Source organism: Neurospora crassa, linkage group II, assembly GCF_000182925.2.
Source record: "Neurospora crassa OR74A linkage group II, whole genome shotgun sequence".
Classification (NCBI taxonomy): Eukaryota; Fungi; Ascomycota; class Sordariomycetes; order Sordariales; family Sordariaceae; genus Neurospora; species Neurospora crassa.
Genome location: NC_026502.1, coordinates 2,097,580 through 2,112,412, shown reverse-complemented (window position 1 = coordinate 2,112,412; position 14,833 = coordinate 2,097,580). Strand labels below are relative to the sequence as shown.

Here is a 14,833-nt window from a genome sequence, read left to right as displayed (position 1 = left end):
GATCGTTGGGAACGTTGAATGAGTGGCTAGCTAACAATGGCGCTCCCCAAAAAAACAGGAAGTAAGCGAAATGTTAGGAGGTCGCATCTCCAACCAGGACGAAGACGAAGTCGAAGAAGAGTTGGCGGCTTTGGAGGCCGAGGTGGCTGCGAAGAACCAACGGGTGCCCGTACAGCCAGTACCACAAGTGCCGCTACCAAATGTTCCCGATACCGAGTTATCGTCACCGTTGAGAGCGGAAGAAGAGGAGAGACAGCAGCGGCAACGGCAACGACAAGAGGAGAGACAGGCCATGCTGGCCTGACGATGATTTATGATTATATATCCACAGAGGTGAGAGGTGTTTCGGAGTTTTTCAATAAAAGGTCTTTGGGTTTGATATGGTTGGGGGCATGAGGAAGCCGGTTTGGAGATTACCGTGAATACCCATCTTTACGATTTCCGATCTTGGGTTGGTTGGGAAAGAGAAATGAGCTCGTCGATCCACCTTCTGTCCACAAACCTTGGATACCTTCACGTTCGTAATCTAGTATTATCACTCATCTCCGTATCGAAAGTTGACTGTCCGAATTGAATACGCAAAGTTCAATGCTACAGACTTTCGAATGTTCTTATCATTGTGCATCATATCAAAGTTTGCTAACGTGCTGCAATGAGCATGTTCGCATGCCTGGCAGCTCCATCCTCATTCGCATGACTGTTAAAGCAATAAAATAAAATACAACACCCTACACCATGGCCTTACTCGATCTAATGCTAAACAGATTGGTATGGAATACGCTGTAATTGCGTATCAGGTAAACCCTTATCCGGTAAAAGATACGCTTCTGATGCGCCTCGCCTTGACAATCAAGTTCAAACGTCCGCCCAGCACATGAAGGTCCCATGCACTTAAGCCAGTTTTAAACGCCAAAAAAAAAAAAAAAATGCAAGCTGCCACCCATACACGATGTCCATGACGCCCTGATCATGCACCTTTGAACAACATGCCTCCGCTCTAGTCCTCCAATATTCACAGGGTATCTTAACGCTATGTATGAGAAGGTCTGCCACCCATCCGTGGCTGGAAAAGATGAGAAAGAGCATGCTGATACACCCGCATGCAAGGTTTCGTAGGAAATTCAACAGTACATCTGTTTGACTCAATACGGAATCTCTGTCGTATGCCACGATGCCACTATATCGTACGACTCCGCTGCTAGTGGCGCGGCGGATAAGCAGAAACTGGCGGGTAGATGGAAGTCCGCAGTGGCGCATGTGTGACTTGAGGTTGTCCGTGGTACCGGTAGTCGTCATCTAGAGGAACGTATGTAGTGACAGGATGGAAATGCCCCTCAGACCTGTGAAGCCTTTTGATTAGTACATGACGAGAATGAAAAGGTATAATGAAGGGGACATTGCGGTTGAGATGCAGCAACGTACTCTATACCCAGAATTCTTTCTTGCCGCTTTGCGCTGCCACTTGGATATCCATCGGCATACCGTTTGATCCCTGATACAACCTCCTCCGAGCGATATTCGGCAGGTTGCTCATACCTTCCAACGACGCGCTCGATTCGCGGATAAGTTGCGTGTCCTGATTGGGAGTCATAGATCCGCTGGCCCTCACGATAGGCATGCCCATGATCTTGCGCGCGTGGAATGGTCGGCCGAGAGTCGTAAAACTCTACATCTACCGGTACTGGCTGGGAACCGTGACGCTTTGGAAACTTGTTGGACACCCTTACGATCTCAGCAAAGTCTCCCAGTTGGTCCTCGACATACTGGCCGTTTCTGGGGTCAGAACGCCACGTGTCACGGTCCCCAACGTAAATAGCGCCCAAATGGTCGACGTCTTCGTGTTCCCTTTTAGGCAGTGGTGGAGGGCGTGCCTCTGGAGGGAAGCGCACCGGGACTACGCTCTCATGCCTCACTGGTCTGGGAGAATCGTGAATCACAATCGGACAGGCCTCCGACCTAGGATAAGCATTGTCGTCTCTGATCCAGGACTGGGTATCCGCTCTGACGGGTGGCCCGTAATCACCGAGACGGGCATCGTCACGATACACGGGCATGTCATGGAGGTTACCAGTACCTGCAATTGGAGCATAGGCTCGAGTCATACCACGCGGTTGTGAGTTGACCACGATATAAGACTCTGGGCGTGCAGCAGGCACCGTGGCTGTTCGTATGCCGTCACTCCGCGGTGGAAGCGTGATGAACTCTTCTCGAGTGTTCAGTGTGTAATGCACCTGCCTACTTGACATATCGTTATGGGCCTCCCGCGGTGGCCTGTACTCTTGACTAGGAATCTCGGACGGGAACTTTGCAACATCTGGGGATCTTTCTTCGACGGACGGCACGAGATAGTCCCTGAGGTCTTCGCCGTGATGTCTTACCCGTTCAACAACAGTGTTCGCATGAGAAGCAGCTTGAGCCCCAACTGTAGGCCTGGAGCTGTTTCGTAGCGACAGGCGCTGGACAGGCCAATCCTGTTCACTGTAAAAATTGGGATCGGCCACTCGTGGCGCTGCTTCAACGAAGCTAGGCCGCTGCACGCTGCTGTAGACCGGCCCTGATTGTTGGGAGCCGTTGTCGTAGACATATCGCGCTTGTTGTAGCGGTTCCCTTGTGTAATATATACCTTGATCCGGGGGACGGACATTCTCTGGCCCAGAAGGCTGCCAGGGTTGAGGAACGTGAGGAACTGACCTATCGACGCCGTCTGTGGCGGTAGGGCTGGGCACATGCTCAACATTCCCCAGGCGCTGACGCTCGACTGCCTGGCTCCAGGCCTGGCCGACTGCTCGGTACCTGTTGAAGCCACGTTCGGCTCTCTTTTCGGCTCTCTTTGCAGCCAGTCTCTCCTTCCGAGCTTCCTTCTTGGCCCTCTTCTTGTTTGCTCTTCGCGAAATTGCTGGGCCTGGTTGAGCATGACTGGGCTGGGTTAAATCGACAATTGGGGGGGATGGTTTTGGGGCTGAGGCAGGCAGGGTGGACCGGACCGGCGCAGTCTGCTTATCTGGCGAGACCTCTTCCACTGAAGAGGCATCGGAAGATTGATCCTCGCCATCATCGTCATCCTCGTCCTCGTCTTCATCTTCGCTTTCCGAATCTGAAATGACGACAACTTCGGCCAAGATTTCATCAAGTTGGTCGCGGCCCGTCTCCTCATCTCCTCGCCACTTGACCAGGTAGTCGAGACAGAGACCCTCAACCGCTTTCCTAGCATTGACATAGCTTGTTTCCCTTAGAAGCTTGTCATATCTCGTGTGGTTATGTCTGATGTGAGCAAGAACAGCAAGCTGAACACGACGTGAAAGCGTAACATGAGCAGCAAGACCGACCGGCGGATCCTTCTTATCTTGTAGCCGCGCCTAAAACAGGAAAAGGTGAGAATGTGAATCCATGCAAGGAACTTGTTTCGACAGTTTGTCAATGTAAATGATGCGCCTACCTTGTTGAACGAGTGTTCAATGATCATTTGGCGGTCAGTGTTCGGTATTCGCGGAAACAGATCCCTTATAGCTGCGTCAGCTTGCTTGTTGATGTCTTCTTGTTTCTCTGGGATGGGCTCCGGTTGACCGGCGCCCGTATCAGGTGTAGGCAGATTTGAGTCTTGTCCCAACTGTTGGCGTGCCTGTTCGACAATGGACTCTCGAACATGGATACCAACACGGTTCAGATGGCGACTAAGCTCCTTGGAAAATTGGCCATTGGAAGACTATAGAGCGTAGCGTCAGAAGCTGGTCACGTTGGATGTTGGATAGCTGAAATTGTAACAAACCGTGACGATGAAGATCATGGCACCTTGCTCTCGCGAAAGCTCTTTACAAGCCGTGGTCAAAGTGGGATTGCCAATGGGGACAAACTCGAAACCTGGCGGGGGCTCGCGATTCTCGGTGAACTGTTGCTTGTTAGTCAAGGCATTATTCTCACAATCACACACATATCAGCGCCTGATTGGCGCAGATGTCCTGTTCCGGTCGGTCATTACCTCGATCTCCAGCTTCTTCTTCTTGTCCTTGTTCTCGATGAACTCAAACCAGGACTTGTGTTTGGATGAGCACTGTGGTCTGTCAGGCTTTGCTACCAGGCCAGGAGGGAGCGGCGCGGTCCAATCCATGATGTTCCCCTTGCGGTCCCTCTGATGCCGTGCTTTGGCATGCTCTCCTCTGGCCGCGCCATGGCCGGTGGTCCTCTTCTCTCTACCCATCTCGGTCGATAATAGCCTACAACCTCAACATGGAGAGCGCAACAGTCAGTAGCCTTATTGGTTCACGCCACGCTTGTACCTTTTGTGCGGGGCAATCAAGACAAGAAGCGCGGGGTTATCCTTTAAGGGACCTCGTGATGAATGGAAGGCAAAGAAATTAGACGAAGACTGAATCCGAGGCTGGGCGGGCTGTCGCGATGGCTTTCGCTCTGCTCAGCTGAGGACGGCGTCGCCTTTGTACGAGCGAGGCAAGATCAATGCTTGCGCAGATGACGAAAAGGAAATCGAAACGAAAACAGGCGCAGAACTAGGAGCCAGGAGAAAGAAGGTCGACTTCTTCTTCAGCTCTCGAGATGAAGACAAGCAAGCCGCGACAAAGATGGCGCGGCAAGACAAGTGCGAGGATTTGCAATGCCACAGAGTACGCAAGCAAGAGATCTCTCGTCAGCCTGATGCCACCCGGTCTATAGTCTTTCGCGCTTCGCACAAAGCTGAGAATCAAAAGCCGTTCAAGTCCAAAGTGGTGGAGGAGCAGCAGTAGGGGCTACAGCGACAACTGAATGAAGCAAGGCACAAGTCGAAATGTGCGCAAGAGTTCAGGAAGTTGAGTGGATCTGGAGTTGTCCTGCAGAGGCGCCGCGGTTTAGTCAGATGAAGGCAGATGTTAGCTCGGCGCTGCTTTTCAACTGATGTGGACGGGATGTATGAGGATGTGTGATGGAATGACAGAAGCCGCGGGCAGCAACTGAAGTGTAGGACGGGGTTAAGTTGAAGGGCCCGGGAGACACCACCTGCCGATGAATGCACAGAAAGCAGAGTTCGGGCTGGCGGCCCACATGACTGCGATGACGGGAGGCGGAATGAGTGGAGCCCGATACCAAGTGAGAGAGCAGCCCAATGTTGCAACCTTCTCGCTTGAAATCAACTTATCAATTGAACCGACTGAATGCAGTGCCGGTTTCACGTGCGCCACAATAGAGGTACCTGGGTACCTATCCTACACTGTATGGCGCCACACTTTGTGTCGGTGGAACGTGACCTTACTTACCTAGGTACTTACCTCACCTTACCTATCGCAACTTCCATCATTGCAACTAACCATCACGACGACTGGACCGTGACTCTGCAGTGCTGCCTGGACTGGACGCCGGGGAACGACTTCAGTTGCAAAGACTCATTGCCAGTGTACTCTCTCCTTTAAACAACATTCAAGCAGCCAAGTGAACTCGGGTGACTACTAGTAGGTACCTACACACATACTAGGTACCTACCTAGCTACCTACCTACTCGACAGTGACTTGGGCGGGAAATTCGAGTTGCTCTTCAAGAAGGAGGACGATAACTGAAGCAACCTTCGGTTTGCAGTGAAGACGCAAAGTTCTGACGACGTCACCGTTTATCGGGCGCCCGGCCGTGATAAATAGTCTAACTACCTATAATTTTCGGCCACCACGCGCTGTTGTAACTTTACTTCAGTGTGAGCGAGCACTTATCGTGTACAAGTGGACATCTCCTGGTCATTGTTGCTATCGTTGTTCTTGGATCTCTGAGCTTTGCTCCAAATGGCAGCCGATGCTGGTCTTGACGCGGGCTTCATTCCCGCATTGCATAAGCCATCTGCACTTCTGCCCATCGCCAAACACCGCGAGGCGTTGCTGTACACGGTCGAAACGCACCCGGTCACCATTGTCGTCGGTCAGACTGGTTCCGGAAAGAGTACGCAAATCCCCCAGTTCCTCGAGAAAGCAGGGTGGTGTGCTGATGGAAAGGTCATTGCAATCACTCAGGTATGCCCTGCCCTTCTCAATACACCAAACAATCCACGCTTGACATGGATATGCTAACCTTTCCCTTGTTCTAGCCTCGTCGTGTCGCTGCATCCACGGTTGCCATCAGAGTCGCCGAAGAGTTTGGCTGCGAACTTGGAAAGGAAGTCGGCTTCTCCATCCGCTTCGAGGATGTCACCTCTGAAGCAACCCGCATCAAGTTCCTCACTGACGGTCTTCTGATTAGAGAGGCGCTCGTCGATCCCTTGCTTTCGCGCTACTCCGTCATCATGATCGATGAAGCCCATGAACGATCCATCAGCTCCGACATCTTGCTTGGCTTACTCAAGAAGATCCGCAAGAAGCGCCCCGAGCTGAGAATTATCATCAGCAGTGCAACCCTGCAAGCCGAGGAATTTCTCAGGTTCTTCTCCGATAGCACTGGCGAGGCCAAGTCCGCTGACAATGTTCAGTCTGACGAGAAGCAGGATGCCCCCGTCGGCGCCATCGTCAGCCTAGAGGGCCGAACCTACCCCATCGATATTCTTTACCTCGAGAAGCCCGCCGAGGACTATCTCGAGAAGGCCATCTCAACCGTCTTTGACATTCATACCAACGAACCAAAAGGCGACATCCTTGTTTTCCTGACCGGCAGAGACGAGATCGAAAAGGCCGTCGAAGCTGTCTCCGAGCGCTCGGCCCAGTTGCCCGTGGGATCCGAAGCCATCTTGCCTCTGCCGCTTTATGCTGGCCTCCCGACTGAGAAGCAGATGTACGTGTTTGATGAGACTCCCGCCAATTTCAGAAAGGTCATATTTTCAACAAACATCGCCGAAGCCTCCGTGACCATTGATGGCATTGTCTATGTCGTTGATTCCGGCTTTGTCAAGCTGCGGGCATACAATCCCCAGACCGGCATCGAGACATTGACCGCGACTCCCGTATCCAAAGCCTCTGCGGCCCAGCGTGCCGGGCGAGCGGGTAGAACGAAAGCCGGAAAATGCTTCCGCCTCTATACGGAGGAAGCGTACCAGGCTCTCCATGATGCCAATCCTCCCGAGATTCAACGCTCAAACTTGGCACCTTTCGTTCTGCAGCTCAAGGCACTGGGTATCGACAATGTCTTGCGCTTTGATTTCCTCACTCCACCCCCTGCTGAGCTCATGACGCGGGCCTTGGAGCTACTGTACTCCCTTGGTGCTTTGGATGATTACGCCAAACTCACAAAGCCGCTGGGGCTGAGGATGGCTGAGCTGGCTGTTGAACCAATGATGGCCAAGACCCTTCTCTCCGCCCCCTCTTTCGGCTGCCTTGGCGAAATGTTGACAATTGCAGCCATGACCAGCCTGGGCGGTTCCATCTGGGTCCAGCCCGATGGCGGAAAGGATGAAGCGGAGAGCGCGAGGCGCAAGTTCGCTGCTGATGAAGGTGACCATCTTACGCTTCTGAACGTCTACCAGGCTTTCGTTACCAAGGGACGCAAAGAGGCTCGGTTCTGTCATGACAACCTGATCAACTTCAAGGCCATGACGCGTGCCATGAGCATTCGCGCGCAGCTGAGAAGGTGGCTTGAGCGCTTTGGAATCACCGAGGACGGTCTGTCAGTCCCTCAACCAGCAGCAGCAGCAGCAGCAGCAGCAGCAGCTGGAGTCAACAAGGCAGAGCAAATCCGACGGTGCCTGACGACGGGTTACTTTGCCCATGCTGCGCGCATGCAGCCAGACGGATCCTTCCGGAACGTGTCGGGCACCACGGTGCTGCACGCGCATCCCAGCTCGCTCATGTTCAACCGTAAGGCTGACTGGGTCATCTTCCACGAGATCATGGAGTCCGGAGAGAAGACCTTTATCCGGGACATTACCAAGATTGAGAAAAATTGGCTGGTCGAGTATGCGTCCGCCTTTTACAGTACAATGTAAAGGCAATCAATCATCACGAGGGCCGGGCCAGCCCACGTGAGCAGCACTTCATTTCTGCAGGGACAGCAGTAACCCTGTTGTCGGAATAAGTCGTTGCCCAGGGTTGAGTTTCCCCATGTTTGATTAATAGATAGTTTCAGGTGCACACAATCCCAAAATCACCAGATGTCTTTGATATCGTCTCCAATACCATCGTGCCGCCAGGCCTGTCTGAAGAAGAGCCTTTCGGACATTTAGTTGCGGGCCACATGGCATCCAGTAAAGACATCCGAACGTTGTCCTACCCACTAGAATGACGATACGCGGTGAAACAATATCCACGCGAGCCATGGTCGTGTCTGGGTGATTTGCTTGGCTTTTCCGCTTTCCCCTCGTCGCCCACAAGCTATTTGCAGATCGTTCTAATGTATGCCCCGGCGGACTTTTGTATGGAGTGGAATTGTTGGGTCAGCTTTGATTTCGTCTCCGCAAGAGGGGAGCCCGAGATGGTGGAACACTGGAACCAGACATGGAACTGTGTGGGGAGGAAGGAAGAGAGAAGCTATTCCCGGGATTTTCTTCAGGAAAACAACAAGACGGGGTCGGCAGCATCCGTCAAGAGAAATATCAATCTTCATAGCAAAGGATATTACGCGGACAGTGAGAAAGTGAAATTGAAGTCTCGGTCGGTTTTAGACTAGTCTGCGCTGGGCACGTCTTTCGGGTAGCGAGGCGATTGCTACGCGCAGTATGTCGGCTGCTTGGTATGGTTGAAGGGGACGATCGGCAGATGCAATGTATGTACATATTCTTTCCATACCTTATTCCGTCCGGCACTGCAGATGCTAGATACAGTGGTGCATTAGTTACGATCATGATCAATACTTGCATCGATGTAATGAAGTCATGCGGAAGCTGTGAGCCAAGATCTCGACGGCACTCAGTCCTTCGTTGAGAATCTTGGACTTAGAGGTATACCTACTTTGACCAGCGTTTGAGGCGTCGTTTCATTCCTTACCTATCAGGTCGGGGCCGTCTATCCGATCCGTTTGGCTTTCCTTTCTCGTTCGTTTCACTCCCATCCCCGCGAGCTACCTACGTGCTAGACTAGAGGTATTTTGTAACCGAACCAACTTGGCCCTAGCCCTTGGCGGGAGAGGCCGATGAAAACGAGGCACGAGCGGTTGGCTCGCTTGGCGTCCTCGTCCTCCTCCCACCGTCTCGCCGTCCCCTGAAATTGGAGAGCATGCTGACACAGCCATCATCTCGGCAAACTAAGCAACGTCCCACTTCGTTACTAGACGAGCACTAAGATATCATACCTCTGGGCGGCAGCGTCCAAGTAAGGGAAGGTGAGGTATCGAATCTTAGCCCGTCGCCGTGTGGCACTGTGTTTTGGCGAGATTTAGCGCCAGGCATCCCCAGTGGATGGATGGAAGAAGCTTTCAAGGAGGTCTGTTCCTGCATAATAGACCAGGGGTCGCTTTTCTCCAACGAAGCTTCTTTCTCCAGCGGAGCGTCCCCTTCGCGCTCTTTTTCGAAACCGCCTTGGCCCGTGATTGGCGAGCCGGGCCTGGCTGTACCTGGAAAAATGGGGCGGTGTGTTGCACCACCTGGCCTGCCGGGGCAGCAAATGCATCTGTAGTGTACACTAGTGCAGAGGTACTTAGTGTACCGTATCCACCTCGCGCCATGTCGACAAATAGGACTGACCTAAGAGTGGATGCTGATGATGCTATCAGCCACTCAGAGACCAAGGTCGTCAAAGCGATTGTGATCCTGGTCGAGGTCATGCAAATCCCGTGCATTGGCCAGCTCCTGAACCAGGGCCATGGAAAGACACAATATGCTCCCCGTTGTGGTGGACATCGGACGAAGCAGCAGCAGTTGGGCAGTCAGTTGACGGTTGCCGCAAACCCCCGTTCACACACACACAAAAAAAAAAGGTGCGATGAGACGTCGAGACGGTGTCCCCCTTTGATTGAAGGTGAAATTGGCAATTTCTATTCGTCGAGCAGGTCACACCTGACAGCAAATGCAGGTTCGACAAGGGACATTAGGTGTGAACTGAACCATTGCGCAGCCGCTGACGGGAGGATCGCGGGCGGCCGTGGATGACGAGGTGAGGCTATCGTCGAGACAGTCACCCGAGGTACCTACCTACGTACTTAGCATGGACACTACACCTCAGATTTGCTGCTTCCCTGATTACCCGAACAGATCAACAACTGTACTAAATCCCGAAAGTCTCGACGAAAGTGAAGAAGCTCCGAGTCCCTCCTCTACCTACATACCTACCTCTACCTAGGTACTCCTGCCCTCAACGAACTGGGGTCAAAGTCAGTGTTTATGCTCGCTCCCTTTCCAATCCGTATCGTTCCGGACTCTTCACTTCTCTTTTTCCACCACATGTGCCGTCGCCCCCTGCACGGTGCAATCGAGCCTGCAGTGAGTGAGTGCTAGGGGCGACGCTGCTGTGCTGCAGCAGGCACTGGTAGGTGCAGGTGGTAGTGTACTGCCCCGGTGCATACCTACCCCAGTGCCTGGAATATCAGGTACCTTAGGTATCCAGCAGGATGCTCCATCCTCGCTCCTTCCAGGTTCCATGCTTCCAGGCCGGGCCTGAAGAGAAGCGGGCCACAGGGGTCCGGTCCCTGGTCTGCTGGGCCTGCTAGTGTAGGCCTGAGAGTCTCCGCTCCCTTCTCCGCCTCCTGTTCTCTCCTTTCCTTCTGCTTGTGTGCCGAGCGGATTGGCGTGCAACAAGCGAGTGCCTGGGGCTTCCACAGCACTCAACGCTGCCGCTCTGTGCGAGTGCCGCAACCGTCCCGGATTCTCGTGGCCTTCACCTTCCCCTTCCATTTCCCTTTTCTCTCCTAGGTATCCTCGGTCGCTCCTTTCTCCTCCTCCTCCTCCTCCTCCTCCTCCTCCCACTCCTCCTCTTCCTCCACCCACGCCACACCTTCTCTCCGCGGTGTAGACGCCTTCAGGTTTTCCAACTATTCACGGTCTTTCGACGCGTGGATATTACACTCTCTTTTTCCAAAAGTCGTCTTCGGGACTCTTCCCTGCCGCAGGGCGTGCCATTCTTTAACCACCACCACCACAATCAACACACAGCTCCAACCCGATCAGACGGACTACCTACCCAACGTCCCAAAATCAATTTCGACATTCTTTTGCGACTCCCAGATTCTCGGCTTGACCCTGAACAGTCCTCCTTTTTGCGAAGCCATCACCACCAACAAATACCACTAATCACCACATCGTACTGCCAATTACAGCCCGCCTCTTCGCTGTGACCTCGATCTTGATTCGTCGCCAATATATCCTCGTTCTTTTTGGACCCGTTCTTGGACACAGACGATCTCGACTCGCCATCTTCTGCCTCTGGAAAGACCACCACCATCGCCAACCCGCAATCATTTGCCGAGATTTGCATGTTGATTTCCGTGGCACATATAAATGTTATGACAACACCATCTTGCTTGCGTTAAACAGTCGACATTGCGAAACCTTTCGATTTGGCGCCAGAGATCACGACGGCATTATCAGTTTGGTTGTTTCAGCGTTGGATTACATTGAGGAAAGGTATCACGATCGGTGAAATGGAGGGAGATGTTGGAAGGCTTCATTACGGCTTGGGACGCCGAATCCCAATCGTCAGACGTCATGGCAGCATGGGAATAGGTTCGGCAACGTTGGGCTCTCGAATCCCCACGCCCGTTCTTGTTGCCCGTGCTGTTGTTTCTTCCTCGGACGGCAAGGATTGCGTCGCCAATCCGAATCTTTGCGAAAAGCCCGTGGGCGGTTCGCAGTTGACTGTGCCCATCGTGCTAGGTCTCTGGTGAGTCTACCGACATGTGTTCAAGCTGATGCAAATCCACTCACAACATTTTTAGTATCCCACTTGTAGCTGCTTTCAGTGTCTTCTTCTACCTCCATAGGAGAAACATGAAGAAGCTGGCGGCCGAGGAGGCCCATGACCCTCATAAATCCCTAGATTTCGGCTTGGATGAAAACATGGGCAAAGCCAAAGGGAGAAACATGGCGGGCGAAAAGGACGGCAACGGATCGCGATTCCACGCCCACCAAATGTCGATGGACATGAATCTTTCCAGCCCTTACCTTTTGCCGCCTGATGCTCATGGGTCTCAGTCATCACTCAACTCCTTGGCCCGCACGCTCAACCCGCAAGATGATCCTTTCCGCCCGGTAACTCAGTACACTGCCAGTGATGCCGCCTCGGTCAAATCCATGCCCAGGGGAACCGACAGGGGCCCAGGAGGTCCATTCCGCGGACCTCCTCCTCGTCAAGGTTCTATGCCCAGGTCTCCCGAGCCCACTCACGCCAGGCCTGGTAATGGACCCAGACCACCTAGAATCTCTGTTCAAGATCCCTCTTCAAATGCGACATCCGACAACGAAACAAGCGACTCGGAGAGGACTCTGACTGGCTCGCCAAGGGAGCTTCATGCTGCCACCCACAAGGACGGTGTCAAGCCTCCCGCTTCTCCTAGCCAGCCGATTAGCCCCGCGAATCCTGCTGTGGACGTCGGATCAAAGAAGGCTTCCACGGGCCTTGGTCTCACTAATATTCCCGAGCCTATGCAGGCTTCAATCCACGATGCTTCTTCGCCCTCTTCCACCCCTGCCAGCACTCCCCGCGAGCCTACTCACCCTGCATCGGCTGCTCCGACTATCCAACAGCCTCAAGAGTACTTTGATCTCCCCAAGATGCCCGAAGAGCCTGAGGATGATGACCGGAGAGGACGTAACATGCAGAGAAAGTCTCAGCTCTACGAACAGCAGGATGCTGCCAAGGATGGTCCCGGCCTAGGTGTACCTCAAAACGGTGTGAACCGCCGCTTGTCTGTTGGTTTCCGTCCTCTACCGCCTGATGATATCATGGAGTCCGAGGATCCCGAGTACCGTGCCAACCGTATCAGGTCTTTCTACAAGGAGTACTTCGAGGACAAGCCTGGTGACGCGCCTCCTGTACCGGCACTGCCCAAGAACATCGGTCAGATGCAAGGAAAGGGTCCTCAGCAACCGCCGCAGAACCAGGACTACGACGATCTTGCCGCGCCCTACTTCGACCCCAAGGCGAATGCCTTCGTCATGCCTTACGCTCAACCCGTGGCTCGCCGTGCCATGACTCCTCCCCCATCAGGCCAAAGATTCCCCGGCCCTCGCGGACCTGGTGGTCCCCGTGGACCTGGCCATGCTCAAACAGGCAGCATGAGGGGTATGCCCCCCGGCATCGGTGGTCCTCCCCGCCCTGGCTCTTCTGTCTCCAACCAGATGGGCCCTCCCAGGAGGCCTGGATCTGCCGCTTCAGGCTATGGACGTCCTCGCGCCGGTTCAGCGTTCGCTGGTAGCAATGCCGGTAGCCGTGCGGGTAGCAGAGCTGGCGGACCCCGCAAGCCCATGCCTCCTCCTCCGGCAGACCTGCCTACCGTTCCCGCCCCATCCATGTTGAAGGATGAGTTCTCAATCTTCAACGCGGCGGACTTTGCTCCACCAGAGACTTTCAAGGATCGTGTTCGTGGCCGGTCTCAGAGTCCGGCTGGTGAGCGCCGTCCGTTCCAGACGAAGGTCCCCGCCCACTCGCCATTAGCCAATGCCTTTGAAGAGCTCCCTGCTCTCCCCAGCCCGTAAGATAATCCTGAATATTTTGACCCTCACAATGACTAGCCGTTTACTGACCATCAAACAGTCACACTCTCCACAAGTCAAGCACATTCACTGGTCTTGACTTCGCTCCTCCACCTAAGATTGGCCACGCCCACAGCAACAGCGACGCCGGCTCGGTCCACAGCAACCGCAGTGGTCCCCTTTCGCCTGCAGCGCTCACTGCTATTCGCACCGGCGCTGGACGAGTAGACCATTTACCTGAGGACGCGCAGGTCTTTACGGCAAATGCTGTGGTCGACAAGCTAAAGCCGTCGTGGAATTTGCGTGATTAAGCAGCGGATGGGATGCATATTTTTAATTGATAATGACGAAAGCCTCTCTTCTTTATATATCCATATTGTTGGTTTCATCATCCCCAATTTTTCTATCTTAGACACGTCACGCTCTCGCGAACCATGCGTCAACGTTTGGTTGAGTGGTATTTAGTTGGCTATGAGGACAATACGACCGAGCGAAAGCATTTCAGCGTTTTATTCTTGTTTTGGTGTCTGACCTCCTACTTGAACTTACCAAAAATATGACGACACAGAGGTAGGGAGAGATTCATGGACGTGTTACACCACCGCTCCTTGGCTGATTCCCGCGATCTAACTCACTCAACATGTTCTTCCACATCCGCATCCCTTCCCAAGTAGGAAGAGAAAAGCTGTGTATGGATATGAGAGGGGGGGGGAGCTTCGATGTGACCATTGACGTTTGGTCTTATTGAGATCAATCAGTATACATACATTTCATGCGCACTTATAGAAAACGAGCGGAGGAGAGACGGAATGACGGATGTACAATCATCATCATCATCATCAACAACAACAGCATTATCATCGGCATATGTGTAGATAAAGGGCAATGGCGCGTATGTGAACCACATGACGGGAGCGTTGGAGATTGAACCGACGGTTAAATTTTGATGCTTTATATTGGCTTTTTTTCTTCTCTTTTTTTGTTCGCGAAGAGATCCCCCTTTTCACCTTTACTAAACCTTTTTGTGTCTTTCATTTTTTCACGTCTTCGAATATATCTCTAGATCAAGTCGTGGATGAACGGGGTGGATTGTTGTCGAAAAGCTGTTAGTTTTCTTTCTTCAATCTTTGCACTTTTCGGATATTGTTTGTTGAACTTGAGGAGGAGGAGAGCAGTCATCAAGCAGTAACGGAGGGGCGACGACCCTCCATACTATCTATCTCTAGCGTAGAAAGAGAAACGTGGAAGGTGAAGTTAAATTCATGATCCCCAGGTATAAGGCACTGACTGACTGGCCTTGACTTATCTGACGTTGACTG

General features: G+C 53.0%; 4 protein-coding genes across 4 annotated transcripts in view; 3 read left to right on the top strand and 1 right to left on the bottom strand.

Annotated features, from left to right (window-relative positions):
• The window catches only part of NCU10430 (SNF7 family protein), a 1,611-nt gene extending 1,016 nt beyond the window's left edge, over nucleotides 1-595 (top strand). Inside the window, exon 3 of the mRNA XM_001728107.2 lies at nucleotides 59-595. Within this exon, the coding sequence (XP_001728159.2) occupies nucleotides 59-304 (246 nt within the window). The 3' untranslated portion in view covers nucleotides 305-595. The remainder of the gene's footprint in view (nucleotides 1-58) is intronic.
• Nucleotides 596-602: 7 nt separating this feature from the next.
• On the bottom strand, nucleotides 603-5,061 carry NCU06734 (hypothetical protein). Its single transcript, XM_958413.3, has 5 exons — nucleotides 3,977-5,061; nucleotides 3,767-3,886; nucleotides 3,437-3,703; nucleotides 1,423-3,356; nucleotides 603-1,340 (listed from the first exon to the last, which is right to left on the bottom strand). The coding sequence occupies exons 1-5, from the start codon at nucleotides 4,193-4,195 to the stop codon at nucleotides 1,199-1,201; spliced, it is 2,682 nt and encodes an 893-aa protein (XP_963506.3). The 5' UTR covers nucleotides 4,196-5,061; the 3' UTR covers nucleotides 603-1,198.
• Nucleotides 5,062-5,230: 169 nt separating this feature from the next.
• On the top strand, nucleotides 5,231-8,494 carry NCU06735 (ATP dependent RNA helicase). The gene is made up of 2 exons (XM_958414.2): nucleotides 5,231-5,982; nucleotides 6,057-8,494. Exons 1-2 carry the CDS (start codon nucleotides 5,758-5,760, stop codon nucleotides 7,878-7,880), a joined length of 2,049 nt encoding a protein of 682 aa, XP_963507.1. The 5' UTR covers nucleotides 5,231-5,757; the 3' UTR covers nucleotides 7,881-8,494.
• A 1,461-nt stretch (nucleotides 8,495-9,955) lies between these two features.
• NCU06737 (hypothetical protein) lies at nucleotides 9,956-14,770 on the top strand. Its single transcript, XM_958416.3, has 3 exons — nucleotides 9,956-11,703; nucleotides 11,759-13,513; nucleotides 13,576-14,770. The coding sequence occupies exons 1-3, from the start codon at nucleotides 11,465-11,467 to the stop codon at nucleotides 13,823-13,825; spliced, it is 2,244 nt and encodes a 747-aa protein (XP_963509.2). The 5' UTR covers nucleotides 9,956-11,464; the 3' UTR covers nucleotides 13,826-14,770.
• The last annotated feature ends 63 nt before the right edge of the window (nucleotides 14,771-14,833 follow it).

Coding starts and splice junctions, on each gene's coding strand:
- NCU06734 (XM_958413.3), bottom strand. CDS start 4,195: ATGGGTAGAGAGAAGAGGACCACCGGCCATGGCGCGGCCAGAGGAGAG. Junction 3,887..3,976: donor AGAAGAAGCTGGAGATCGAG/GTAATGACCGAC, acceptor AACAAGCAACAG/TTCACCGAGAATCGCGAGCC. Junction 3,357..3,436: donor TTGAACACTCGTTCAACAAG/GTAGGCGCATCA, acceptor TTCCTGTTTTAG/GCGCGGCTACAAGATAAGAA.
- NCU06735 (XM_958414.2), top strand. CDS start 5,758: ATGGCAGCCGATGCTGGTCTTGACGCGGGCTTCATTCCCGCATTGCAT. Junction 5,983..6,056: donor AGGTCATTGCAATCACTCAG/GTATGCCCTGCC, acceptor CCCTTGTTCTAG/CCTCGTCGTGTCGCTGCATC.
- NCU06737 (XM_958416.3), top strand. CDS start 11,465: ATGGAGGGAGATGTTGGAAGGCTTCATTACGGCTTGGGACGCCGAATC. Junction 11,704..11,758: donor CCCATCGTGCTAGGTCTCTG/GTGAGTCTACCG, acceptor CAACATTTTTAG/TATCCCACTTGTAGCTGCTT. Junction 13,514..13,575: donor CTCCCTGCTCTCCCCAGCCC/GTAAGATAATCC, acceptor ACCATCAAACAG/TCACACTCTCCACAAGTCAA.